The sequence below is a fragment of the Typha latifolia genome, chromosome 1, assembly GCF_019914945.1.
Source record: "Typha latifolia isolate L0001 chromosome 1, TyphaL0001v2, whole genome shotgun sequence".
Lineage (NCBI taxonomy): Eukaryota > Viridiplantae > Streptophyta > Magnoliopsida > Poales > Typhaceae > Typha > Typha latifolia.
In genome coordinates, this window is record NC_133086.1 from 23,938,471 (window position 1) to 23,950,804 (window position 12,334).

Consider the following 12,334-nt stretch of genomic DNA (forward strand, 5'->3'; position numbering starts at 1 on the left):
ATTTGAAAGCGCGCACACACTTCCATTAATGCCTGGTAACAGTTGGTGAGCCCATATGCTGCGTAGTTTCAGGCCCAGTCAAGTCCATTAAAAGCCCAATGCCAGCCTTGAGATATTACTTTAGTAGGTAGAGCAATAGAGTACTAATTTGCGACTTGTGATTATTATAAATGAGTTATTCTTTTAAGAAGGCATTTTTATCCAGCACGATGTAGAAGCTAGCATGGTTATCATATCAATTGCTCTGCAGGCATCTTCCTTTACCTGCTTTACCTTTGGAGGAGGCGCAAAGAATTATAATCATGTAAGTCTAACTTCCTGATTGATGGATGATACCTTTGTTCTCTCATATCCAAAGAAGATAAAATAATAATAAACGCATGACAAAAATAAAAGGAAAGGGCCACTGTATATCATTTGCGTATTAATCAATAAGAAAAGTCTAAATTTTGCAATGATGGTGAGCTTAGTCGGTTAAATAGAGGTTTTATACTTTGAACCCAATAGCATCTATAAAAATATTCTCTCAAGTATTGGTGTGTTATTGATTGATTAGCTGCATCTGCAACTTAAATTTTGGAAACTAAAAAAAGGACGAAATGGATCCTTTAATTCTACTCCTTAATCCACAACAATATATATATACTAGACAAATAAAACCAGGTAGCCACTTTGGCATTGATTCTCTCCAATATTGCTTTCTTGATCATGCATCCACTCAATCCTCCTCTTTAAATTTATTGTAGCACCTATTCACAAGTTATTCTCTCTGTAGGAATTAAGCAAAGCAGATGCCCTATAATTATGTTGTTAAATAGAGAATCTCCTTTAATTTCCTCTTTTCCCATAGCATTATTATTAATTCATTTCGGTACTGCTATTAATTTACAACTTCTCTCCCCCCCCCCATTCGTTGCATGCATGAATGCATCCGAGTTGTAGTAGCTGTAGTAGGTCAGTGAGGGCAGAGCCCATGAAGCTAGACAAGGAGATCTCCCACCCCAGCCATCCTCACCACAAGCTCAAGATCGAATACACCGAGACTCCATTCTGCTGCGATGGTTGCAGGGAAGCTGGGATTGGCCTCAAATACAAATGCGACGCATGCGAGTTCGACCTCCACAAGGCCTGCGCACTCGCACCTTCTTCCATCGCCCACACCTTCTACAAGAAGTGCGACTTCCGGCTCTATAGCAACCCACCGGGTCTGCTTACGAGGATATGCGATGCGTGCGGCAGAGACGTGCTGGGCTTCGTCTACCACTGCAACAAGTGTGGCTTTGACCTCCACCCTTGCTGCGCCAACCTCCCCCTTCGCCTCGACGACGGAGAGAGGAGCTTCTATCTCTGCCGGAAGCTCTCTGGATCCTGCCATCGATGCGGAACCAAGGGGTTGGGGTGGTCGTATAAGTCCGACTGCAAGAACTATAACCTTCATGTGTCGTGCGTGAAGGAATTGGTGGTGGAGAGTTGGCGGGCTATGTATGCGAACGTGGATAAGAACAAAGTTAGGGAGATCCAGGCGAGGATTCCTAGCCTTCGAGGGGCAATGCAGAACCATCACAGGGGAAGGGTACTCGGGAAAGCTCGTCGCTGCTGCCAGATCGCCGCCACCGCCGTTCGGATCATCATATCTGCTATCCTCGGTGATCCAACTGCTATAATTGCAGCAGTCGTAGGGGCTTTCATATCCAAGTAACTAGCTACGGTCGATATATATTATACAAGTGTGACATGAATTTGCAATATATATATAGCCTGGCCGTGTGATAATTATCTATATATCTGTCTTTATATATAAGAAGTTTACTTAACTGTATCTGGATGTAATATGAAAATAATCTTAGCTCCGTTTTATTCCACAAACTCTTAAATAAGTTGTTAAGGTCTATCTGTAATGATATTGGAAATTTGGAACGAGTATTAAGAAAGTTGAGAAAGAGGAAGAAATGGGGGAAAAAAAAATATAGTGGGAATAGGCAGCAAAATTTATGCCGTTGCCGCCGCTTCGAACCCGGATTGCCACAGTCAGTTTGGATTAACGAATGTGCCTTTGTGTGAAGATCTAATTCTAAATCATTATAAGTATGCATTTACAATAAATAAAACTCATTTATATACATTTTCCAAGCCATATTGGATTAACCGATGATTTTAACGGATGTGCTACAACGGCTTTGAATTTAACTAATTCTAAATTATATTCATTTTTTATAATGAATTTAACAGCCTACTGACAGAGTTTCTTGGTCGAATTTGGTCAAAAGTCGTCGTCCATTCACGGTGATATCGGTAGGTACGTCCGCGTATACTACGCGTACCGCTCGAATATATATATATATATATATACCCGCCCCTTGCGGCCATCGAATCCCGCCTCGCTACTTTCAACCCTCTTCCATCCTCCTCCTCCTCTTTCCCCTCCAAAGAAACCCTAAACCCTAGACTCCTCCTCCTCCTAAACATTTCAAGAACATGGAAAAGTTAAAAAGAGGCGATCGAGGATTGAGGAGGTTCTCTAGATTTCCAGGTGTTTTTCTTCCTTTTCTCTTGGTGTATTCCTCCTATTAGCAACCATGGCTGCATTATGTTTCTGTGTGGGTGCAAAGAACGTGCTTTTCTTGGTTTACATCTTCTACTTCTTGCCTAGTGGGTTATAAAATCCTGTTATTTGGTTACTGTGAGCATTCTGTTTATCTAACAAGAACGGGTTGTTTTGGTGTGCAAAATCAAATGGATTGCAGCGAACTGTTGGCAGTTCCTCTAGTACGATGATATTCACGTCCCAAATTATACTTATGCTGATTGCTTTACATGACTAAGTCGATGCCATATAATGTGTTATACTCTTCTCTTTCTCTCTCTCAAATTTCTAGTAAAATGAGATAATTTTCTTTTGACTACTTGAGCTATCGCGACCCGTTGAACTTTTATTTTATTACATAATAATTTTTTGAACTATTAAAAATATTTCACTGGGAACTATTTGATTAGGGGGTCATTATGTAAATAAAAATTTAGAGGTTATTATGTACCAACAAATAATTCATAAATAGTGCAGAGGTGAAAAAAAATTATCCCTAAAAAGAATAGAATGGGTGTTTATCTGATAATTGAAGACATAGGGTCAGATGCTGTTGCAACATTGACAGAATATTATACCATTCATGAATCTCTTTTTAATATCTAAGACAAAAAAATTTAATACGACCAAAATGTATAAGGGATAACACGACATGTTTTAACTGTAACTATGACCACAAGATTGCAAGTAGTGGAGCGTGCATGCCCATATCATTGGATAGGCAAAACACGGTGAATTGAGTTCCTGCAGATTACGATTGCCTTTCAGAACATTGATATGATGATCATTAATAGAATTGCATCCTGTTTTTTCTCAAATTTCTTTCAATCTTTGGTTACTGTGTTCATTTTGACTTGATCTTGATAATGATAATATGCTGAGACCCTCTGAACTCAACAATCAACGTGAGATGTTAGACTTGAACAATCATGTTGCTTTCCCTTTTCTTATTGTGTCTGTAGAAGGAATTACGCTGCTGACATTTAAGTGCGACCCTGCAACCTATTCTCCTAAATTTATTTTACAGTTGCCATCTCTTTTTAGATATTGCATAAATTTAAGTCAATACATAATATTTACCTAGTAAGGACATAGTTGTTTCCTTCTCGAATAGGGGGAAACCACTGGTAATTTGGACAGACATAATCTGTAAATTAGTCCAGATCTAAGTAGTGCCAGAAATTGCATAACCTGTTCTTTTTATCATTCTTTTTTACTGCAAACTTCATTATCCTTTATAATTTACAATGCACTTATTTATTGTCTATTTATGTGTTCTTTTCTCCTATTTTTTGGGTCCCAAAAAATTGTTGTACTTGCTGCTTGATGCAAATCCTTTAATGTTATGGTGTTGCCTGCTCTATTGTTTAGTTTTTGCAGATTATGTGATCATTGGTAATTTGAATTTATGCTTGTTTAGGGTTAGAGAGAGAGAGAGAGAGAGAGAGAGAGAGAGAGAGAGAGAGAGAGAGAGAGAGAGAGATTTCAAATACACATCATATTATAGAAGTAGTAGATCATTAAATACACTTATCATACTGTTATAAATAGTAAATTCACAAAGTAAAAATATGCCATACTTCAATTATTTTAATTACTTTATACTGAAGATAGATTTGAAGACATCATATTCACACATTTTAAGTGAATATTGCTGGCACATACTATTTTTGTTTGATGCTTTTGCTTCTTCCTCTCCCAATATTTTCAACGATTGCTTCTCCTATCCCTTCTCCAATTCCTTCAAGTAAGTCTACAATAATTCCAAAGATTGCATGAGCTGCAAGCCTAGCTGCAGCACCTAGTATGTTAGACTTCTCTGGGCATGTAATACCGTGGACATAAAGCCCATTAACCAAGTCTTTTGCGCATATAGCATGAATATGGCAAACACAAGTTTTACATTTATAGACCTGTCCAGAACGTTTCCTTCCACATATCTGACAGCTTGTCTCTCCGTCCATATTTGTTATAGCTGGTGAAAGGGTTAAGGGATGTGGGTGAGTTGGAAACTCCATTTCCCCATGCATTGTAGCACAACATGGGTGCATCTCAAAACTGCATGAGGTGCAACGGAAGGCATATCCTTTAGCAGATTTACTGCAAATGTTACATTTTGAACGAGCAAATCCACCTATATGTTTCATAAAGAGGTAAGCATAACATACAAGTGTGGTTCAAATGCAACAGACTCTAAAAGGTCTCCAGCCAAATTGCAATAATAATCCTTCAATAATCTCTGTTATATATGCATTTAGCCAAGTATGAATGTGTATATGGAGGGTTATACCTGGTTTATTGAAGAAGACAAGTTGATGCTTCTGATGGAAAGGATGATTATAAAGCGATGGAGGAGCCATTGCACAAAATTCATGCAGATCAAAGTCACACGTCTGACATCTAAATCTCCTTCCCGCACCATATTCCTTGCAGCCCATGCATGTAAAAAGGTAAGGCATGTTAACCTGAACTAAGGGGTGCTGTGGATGGCTAAAATGGAAAATTTCTTCCCCTTGATTTGGTTTGCCAGTGGTTGGGGGATCCATCAATGGCAATGTGGTTTGAAGCTTTCTTGATTTTTTTGCTGTGAGCTTGCGCATACTGCGTCCTCTTCACAGTTCTTCGAGATAGCAAAGCATAGCATCAAAGAATTTATACTCGTAAAAAGGTAGAAATGATTTGCGATCTAGCACATCTCATAGAGGATCACAGTGAAGCTATTATTGAGGTAAATCGTGGACAGCTGTATTTCAATGCTTGCTAAAGTTAACCTTGATTCTTATGCTATGGATATGCTCATTTCCTGGAGTGAATTATAGAACTCATACTTTTTAAGTGAATCTTGTTTCTCATTTTAAGGACCTATAAGGCTAGAAATTATGAATCATGGGGAAAAGTTACATAAGAGTTAAAGTTCCTTGAGTTTATATGGCACAGGAAATTTTGGATGTTATATTCTTCACTACATAGGAGACGAAGGAAAACTAGTAATGTCAAGTTCTGATAAAACTGGTGATTTGATATGATTCCATTATGTGGCTTCACAAAGGCATCCCTTCACCTATTTAGGATTGTAAATCATCAATATAATTTTGATTCTGAAGAGCATTCTTTACGATTAAGGGAGGTTGAACTGCATGGAGTTGCTTGAGAAACACCTCACTTCATGACAGAATTAGGAAGGTTTTGATGAGTGAAAATAAAAGCATTGAGTTATGAGAAAGGCATCCAGGTAGATTACAATTGCACTAATTGATGGTATTTCCTTTAGTAAAAGGAGAATGCAACCGCTTGTACTAAATGAGAGTGGCATTTCACTAGGTTTAGGCCTTGCAGAACAAGAAAGATCGCTATTTTTGTCGAAAAAGAAGGGGATCAAATGGAGCAAGTTCTTGCCGTTACCATCTTTCTGACAAGCCAACTGTTTTGGATAACTTCGGTGTGTGTTAGGTCTCAGATTCTTGATGCCAGCAGTCCAAAAGCAGAGTTCTTTGAGTAAGTAACATGGTGACCAACCAAAAGGAATTTGCTTTTCTTTCACTTTACTTGTCTTTTCCATGTGATGCTGAATGCGCTTTATATCTAGGCCTTGCCATTACCTACAAGTGCTATCATTGGGTAATCCTCAATTCACAATGCAATAACTTTCTGAGATTCTTGTTACAAAAGAAAAAAAAGTAAAAGGTTCATATTGTATTCTTTGTGAAGATAGGTGTTCAAGTTAAACTGTGGGATATGAAAGGCAGACCTTGGTTAAGGCAGTTTTGTAGTTATCATGGAATGCCACTAATTTAAGAACTTCTCTTATGGTACTTTCCCTTCCGCATCAGGCATTGTTTCGTATTATTGTGACCCAAAACTTGATCTTCTGTAAATGTTTTTACTTGGCCAGAGTATTTCTGAGAAGGAGGTGGTCTTCGACAGTTTCAGTATGCATTAGAGATTAGTTTTCTCTAGATATAATAATAATTAGTATAGAAGGATCTTTCATTTGCTTTCATCGGAACCAAGCTTAATTAGATTCATTATTCTGGCCTGTTTTCATTTATTCCTCCATTACATGCACCCTTCTGTTATTGTTCTGATTCTTCGAAAGGTAGACTAAGTATGACCTTTGTGTAGTCGAACTATAACTGAGGTCAATAAAAGTTGGTCATTGACCCTACCATGTTGTTATTTAAACCTGAGAGGCTTTAATATTATCTCCTTGCGGCCAAAACTTAGTAAAGTATTCTTCGGTCATGATCTTGATCGACAGTAAGTAGACCATTTTCTTTTCCTAGGTCCTTCCCTTAGGCAGCATACCCAACTTAATGAGTTAGGAAGCTCAAAATAAAACATTGTTTAGCAGAAGCTTGTCTTTTTATTTATCTCAACTACTATTCTTTTTGTCATTGGCGGTATATAAAATTGTTCACCTCACCTATAAAAGATGATAATTTGATACAAATTTGGTGGATACGTTTATTTGTTTCTCCTGTCTTAGTAATTTTTGTTATTAACCAATGGTTTGTTAGTTGTCAGTATTTGCAGAGTACGTGGACGCACTACAGTAACTACAGCCAGAAAACAAGAAGAGTTGACCTCGTGGAAACATGTTCTTGATTAGCCTGGACAACTTCTTTCCAAGAGAAATCCAACAACATTTTCTTTGACTAGGGATTAGTGTTTTGAAAAGGAAAGATCCAGAGGTTAGGTATCAAACAAGTTGTTTCCTTAAGTTAGACTGAGACTCTAATTCAGCTTTCATGAGGATTTACAGATAAAATTAAAGCACCGACTACTCGAATCTGGCTTTACTAGATTGGAGTTGATCTGGAAGTTGAGTTTAGGCAGAAGACTGGTTTTCCAGTCGATGGTAATGCCCACTGCAGATTGTCATCCAGATAAATATAATAATAGAAGAGAGAAAAGACTTACCTACCTAACCCAACTAAATTTGAGAAGGCAATGGTAGATACAATAATGGAGACGTGAGTTATTATTATTTTCGAGGAGATAGAAGAAAGAACTAGAAATTTTTTATTTTTTTTTCCTTTTTGTCGAACACTTAATTTAGAAGAGTGGATATGTTCTTTGACCCGTGAGGACCAATAAGCATCAAATTGTTTTTCCTTCAAAACTGCCTTAGCCAACAGATTACATGTATCTGCCAATACTCGTTGCTATCACATTGCAGTCCTTTTGTTTGTTATTTATTTGTTGTGAGAAGAGAGTATCAGTCACGGTTAGCTAACTTAATTTCAGAACAATAGATGGAAAAGACGGCGAAATTGTGACGCTGCTTCGTTATGGAAGTCCATAATCCAGGTGTCCTTTTGTTTTTATACTTCGTATCTTAGCTGGGGCCCTCCTCTCGTACCATCATTGTTCGTCGAAATTGCCTCCTCTTTCTATTTTGGTATGGGTTGTTCCCTCTAATTCTTTCATTAGTCAGTTGTGACTTTCAACGAGCTATCATTGATAGAAATTGCCTCCAATAATCTCTTGATTGGGCTCTTAATTGGCTACTGTGTCTGTGACGGTACGCTTCTAACAAGGAAGCAGACGATTGAGAAGGGAGAGGTGGTTCAAGAGAAAATATACATCGAATTGAACGAGAGAAGTCTTCTGAATGTTCCTCTAGCCATTTCTTTCAAGAGGTAACTTAAAATGCAACTAGACAAAGGGAATCCATTTAGCAAGAATATTGAAGAAAGACCATTGGACATCTCTGTAATTGAAAGATGAATGGTGTAAAAGATTTAAGATAGAAACCAGAGATAATTACTTCATTATTACTCTTCTTCGTGGACCCGAACACATCATTTGCCACGATGTTTCCCCCTTATCTCTATTCTTAGTTTTATTCCCTTTTGTTTATCTTTTTCCTTGGTCAAATTTGGCAGGCTGATTTGTCTTTTAGTTGAAATGTCCTCCTTTCGTTCTTTTTCTTAATTTGATCAAATAGTAGAGAAAGATTATGGCAGGATATTTTCTCGGAGACAACCCAGATGGTTGATGGACGTGCAGTGCGAATCTCGAAGAACAGGTGGTCGACAGTAAATTCTCCGCACTTGCCGCTTTCATTTAGAAGATTAATTTAGACGTAATAAAATAAGAGTTATTTAGAAAGGTTTTGGTATGATTCAATAAGATAATAAGTTGATTAAAAATAGTCAACTTAAATGAACGCAAAATATGGTGTGAAATGAACTAAGGAGAAGAACCTTTCAATAATTTTTAAACCTCCAGGCTATTCGCACAAAAGAGGAGGATCAATGTTTATTTTGCGGGCCACACTGTGTGATGGTCCCATCACGTGGCTCCACGTAGGATAGAGAGAGAGAGTGAAATTGATCGTTTAAACAATTCGACCGCCCAAAAGTATCTTAGCAGCTCCCGGTTAGCTTTTATCTCTAGAGCGTCGAGAGCAGTCAAAGTTACGGCAGGCGCTGTGACGATAGATAGTTGTGTGCTTTTGACCAGAATATGTAAATCGACGGAGGCTTAACGCTTAACGAGTCCAATCCCTTCCGTTCACTTTTAAGCCTGCATTTAGTTATCAGTTGTTTTGTTTTTTTTATTTTTTATTTTTAAAAAAGGAGACTTAAGATGTAAACAGAATATAAAGTAAATGAAATAATAATTTAAAAACTATCTATACCTCTCCCTCTCTTTCTATTAAAATCACAAAAGTAAATGAAATCATTTCCTATAAAGCGCACCGATCTCAAACTCTCTCTCTCTCTCTCTCTCTCTCTCTCTCTCTCTCTCTTTGTCTACACTTTTCTTTTCTTTTTTTCATTCCTCTTTTTCTGTCTCAGATCTCTCTCAGTTGTCTCTCATATGATGGGCGTGGCCCTCCAAGATCTCCTCCACCACCCTGTAACTCTTCTCATCTCCATCCTCCTCCTCCTCCTCCTCCACGTCCACCTTGCTCAATCCCAACTCAACAGCACCACGAAGCCGGAGTACTTTAGCTACAGTTTCTCCTCCTTCGACGAATCGGACGGCAAGACCAGGCTCACCGTCCTTCCCAATGCGAGGATCTATCTGGGCGCCCTCCAGATCACTCCCGACACTATTAACAACCCTTCCTACCTCGTCAACAAGTCCGGTCAAGTCTTCTTCTCCCAACCCTTCAAGCTTTGGGAATACACCAATAATCCCAACTCCACTAATACCACCACCACCACCTACGTAGCCTCTTTCGAAACCTCCTTCAACGTCAACATCTACCGCCCCGATAATTCCACCCCGGGCGAGGGCTTTGCCTTCGTCATCGCCCCATCCCTCAACGGCCCTCTTCCTGGGAGCGACGGCGGCTTCCTCGGCCTCACAAACGCCACTTACGATGGCAACGCCACCAACAACTTCGTCGCCGTCGAGTTCGACACCGTCAGGCAATCCTACGATAGCGACGACAACCACGTCGGACTCAACATCAACGGCGTTAGATCCAAAGTGAGCAATTCGCTCACTACTTACGGTATCCAGATCGCGCCCATGGTACCCGCAAATTACACAGTATGGATAGATTACAACGGCACTTCTCGTTATCTGTTCGTCTACATGGCCGCGGAAGGCAGGCTTAAGCCCTCCTCCACCGTCCTTAACCATTCGCTCGACCTCGCAAGTATCCTCAAGCAGCGCTCGTACTTCGGCTTCTCGGCGTCCACCGGAACGAACTACGAACTCAACTGCGTCCTGGCATGGAACATGACCGTGGAGAAGCTCGCCGAAGACAACGGCGGGACGTCGAAGTGGAAGCTTGGATTAATCATCGGGGTCCCGGCGGCGGCCCTGGCATTACTGATCGGGCTTTTTTTCGGCCTCTATATGAGGAGGAGGAGGGTGGGAGATGACTCGGGCATTCTAACTGGGACACTAATAAGGAGTCTCCCGGGGACGCCGAGGGAGTTCAAGTATAAGCAGCTGAAGAAGGCAACCAACAACTTCGAGGAGAAGATGAAGCTTGGCCAGGGTGGATTCGGAGTGGTGTACAAGGGAGTGCTGTTAGGGGATAACGGGGAGAACATAGAGGTTGCAGTGAAGAAGTTCTCCAGGGCTAACACCTGCGGCCAGGATGACTTCCTCTCCGAGCTCAGCATCATTAACCGCCTCCGCCACAAGCATCTCGTCCGCCTCGTCGGTATGACCTCTTCTTCTTCTTCTTCTTCTTGTTTAATTTTCCTTATTTGCCACCCTACCTACTGACCTGCCTAACTTCTTTGTTTGATTATTATTGATTAGTTGATTTCTAAGCCTAGCTATATATCCCCCATTATATATTGTACTTTGACAAAAGACTTGCACGTTGTTAATTAGGTTGGGACCACAATATCGTTAGCTATACTGAATTAGATAATATTTCAATTTTCCTTTGATATTTCTGATAAGACAAGTCTTCGTATTGCTATATATTAAATAAGCTTATCTTTGCTTGACTGAAACCTGGTCTTCAACTCTTATCCCCTTTATTGGAACCCTTCTAGATTGGAATAAGTACCGGTTTTTATATATTTATATGAAAAATAGCTGATAGATTAGTGATTGTTAATGTAGATATAATTACAACTAATAGATTAATTACAAAAACTCAGAAATTAATTAATTAATGTATCAGGATGGTGCCATAAGAATGGAATGTTGCTGTTGGTGTATGACTACATGCCGAACGGCAGCCTGGACCAGCACATCTTCGGAGGACCGGAGAAGCCACTCTTGACGTGGGACTGCCGCTACAACATCGTCGTCGACGTGGCGTCGGCCCTCCATTACCTCCACAACGAATACGACCAGAAGGTCGTTCACCGGGACCTCAAGGCTTCCAATGTCATGCTAGATTCCGCCTTCAACGCCCGCCTCGGCGACTTCGGCCTCGCCCGCGCGCTCGAGACCGACAAGACCTCCTATTCCGAGGTCAAGTTCGACGGCGTCCCGGGAACCCCTGGTTACCTCGCGCCCGAATGCTTCCACACCGGCAAGTTCACCCGCGAGTCCGACATCTTCGGCTTCGGCGCCGTCGTCCTCGAGGTCGTATGCAGCCGTCGCCCCCGCTGCGAAGTTGGCGGGTTCCACTATCTGTCCGACTGGGTCTGGAAGCTCTACCGCGAGGGACGAATCGAGGAGGCGGTCGACCGGAGGCTAAACGGAAGCTTCGACCTTGTCAAAGCCGAGCGGCTTCTACTCCTCGGGCTCGCCTGCAGCCACCCGATCCCCAGGGAGCGGCCCAAGGCGGAGACTGTCGTCCAGATCCTCTCAGGCTCTGTGCCACCGCCGCCGGTTCCGCTGTTTAAGCCGCCTTTCGTGTGGCCGGCGGCTGCTCCTATCGATCTGGATGCCGAGGATGATACGACGACGACGGGGACAGCTACCCAGTTGACATGCACTGAGGTGACGTCATCATCCTATTCTTCATCTTCCGAGAAGTACGTCAGCGTGGATAACAACGTCACCCAGAGTGACGTTTCTATGGTGTGACAGATCGAATGTCAAAATCTCCTTCAAGATTGAAGCCTATTAAGTAAAGAAGAAAACCAAGAAAAAATAAAATAAAAAAAGAGTCTGTAAATAGTTTGTAAAATGAAAACCAAAAGTTGGTGGGAGTCGGTTCTCAGTACGTAAACGGGGACAAATTTTTTTTTCGTTTGTTTATATTGGGTTATGTTTCATTATTTTCCTTAATGTACCCAGTCTTACGTTGTAATTAAATTCTGCATTGATAATATGATCACATAAACATTGGCCAGTGTCTTATTAAAGAAA

The 12,334-nt window shown here is 40.7% G+C and overlaps 2 protein-coding genes across 3 annotated transcripts; both read left to right on the forward strand.

Annotated features, from left to right (window-relative positions):
• The first annotated feature begins 851 nt into the window (after nucleotides 1-851).
• LOC140782590 (uncharacterized) lies at nucleotides 852-1,780 on the forward strand. Its single transcript, XM_073129242.1, has one exon. It carries the CDS (start codon nucleotides 926-928, stop codon nucleotides 1,697-1,699), a length of 774 nt encoding a protein of 257 aa, XP_072985343.1. The 5' UTR covers nucleotides 852-925; the 3' UTR covers nucleotides 1,700-1,780.
• Nucleotides 1,781-2,347: 567 nt separating this feature from the next.
• LOC140783661 (probable L-type lectin-domain containing receptor kinase S.5) lies at nucleotides 2,348-12,334 on the forward strand. 2 transcript variants are annotated; one of them, XM_073130612.1, is made up of 3 exons: nucleotides 2,348-6,079; nucleotides 7,102-10,718; nucleotides 11,193-12,334. In XM_073130612.1, the coding sequence occupies exons 2-3, from the start codon at nucleotides 9,266-9,268 to the stop codon at nucleotides 12,047-12,049; spliced, it is 2,310 nt and encodes a 769-aa protein (XP_072986713.1). In that variant the 5' UTR covers nucleotides 2,348-6,079; nucleotides 7,102-9,265; the 3' UTR covers nucleotides 12,050-12,334. The 2 variants fall into 2 exon arrangements, with proteins under 2 accessions (XP_072986713.1, XP_072986721.1); XM_073130620.1 differs by having other exon boundaries at nucleotides 7,109-10,718.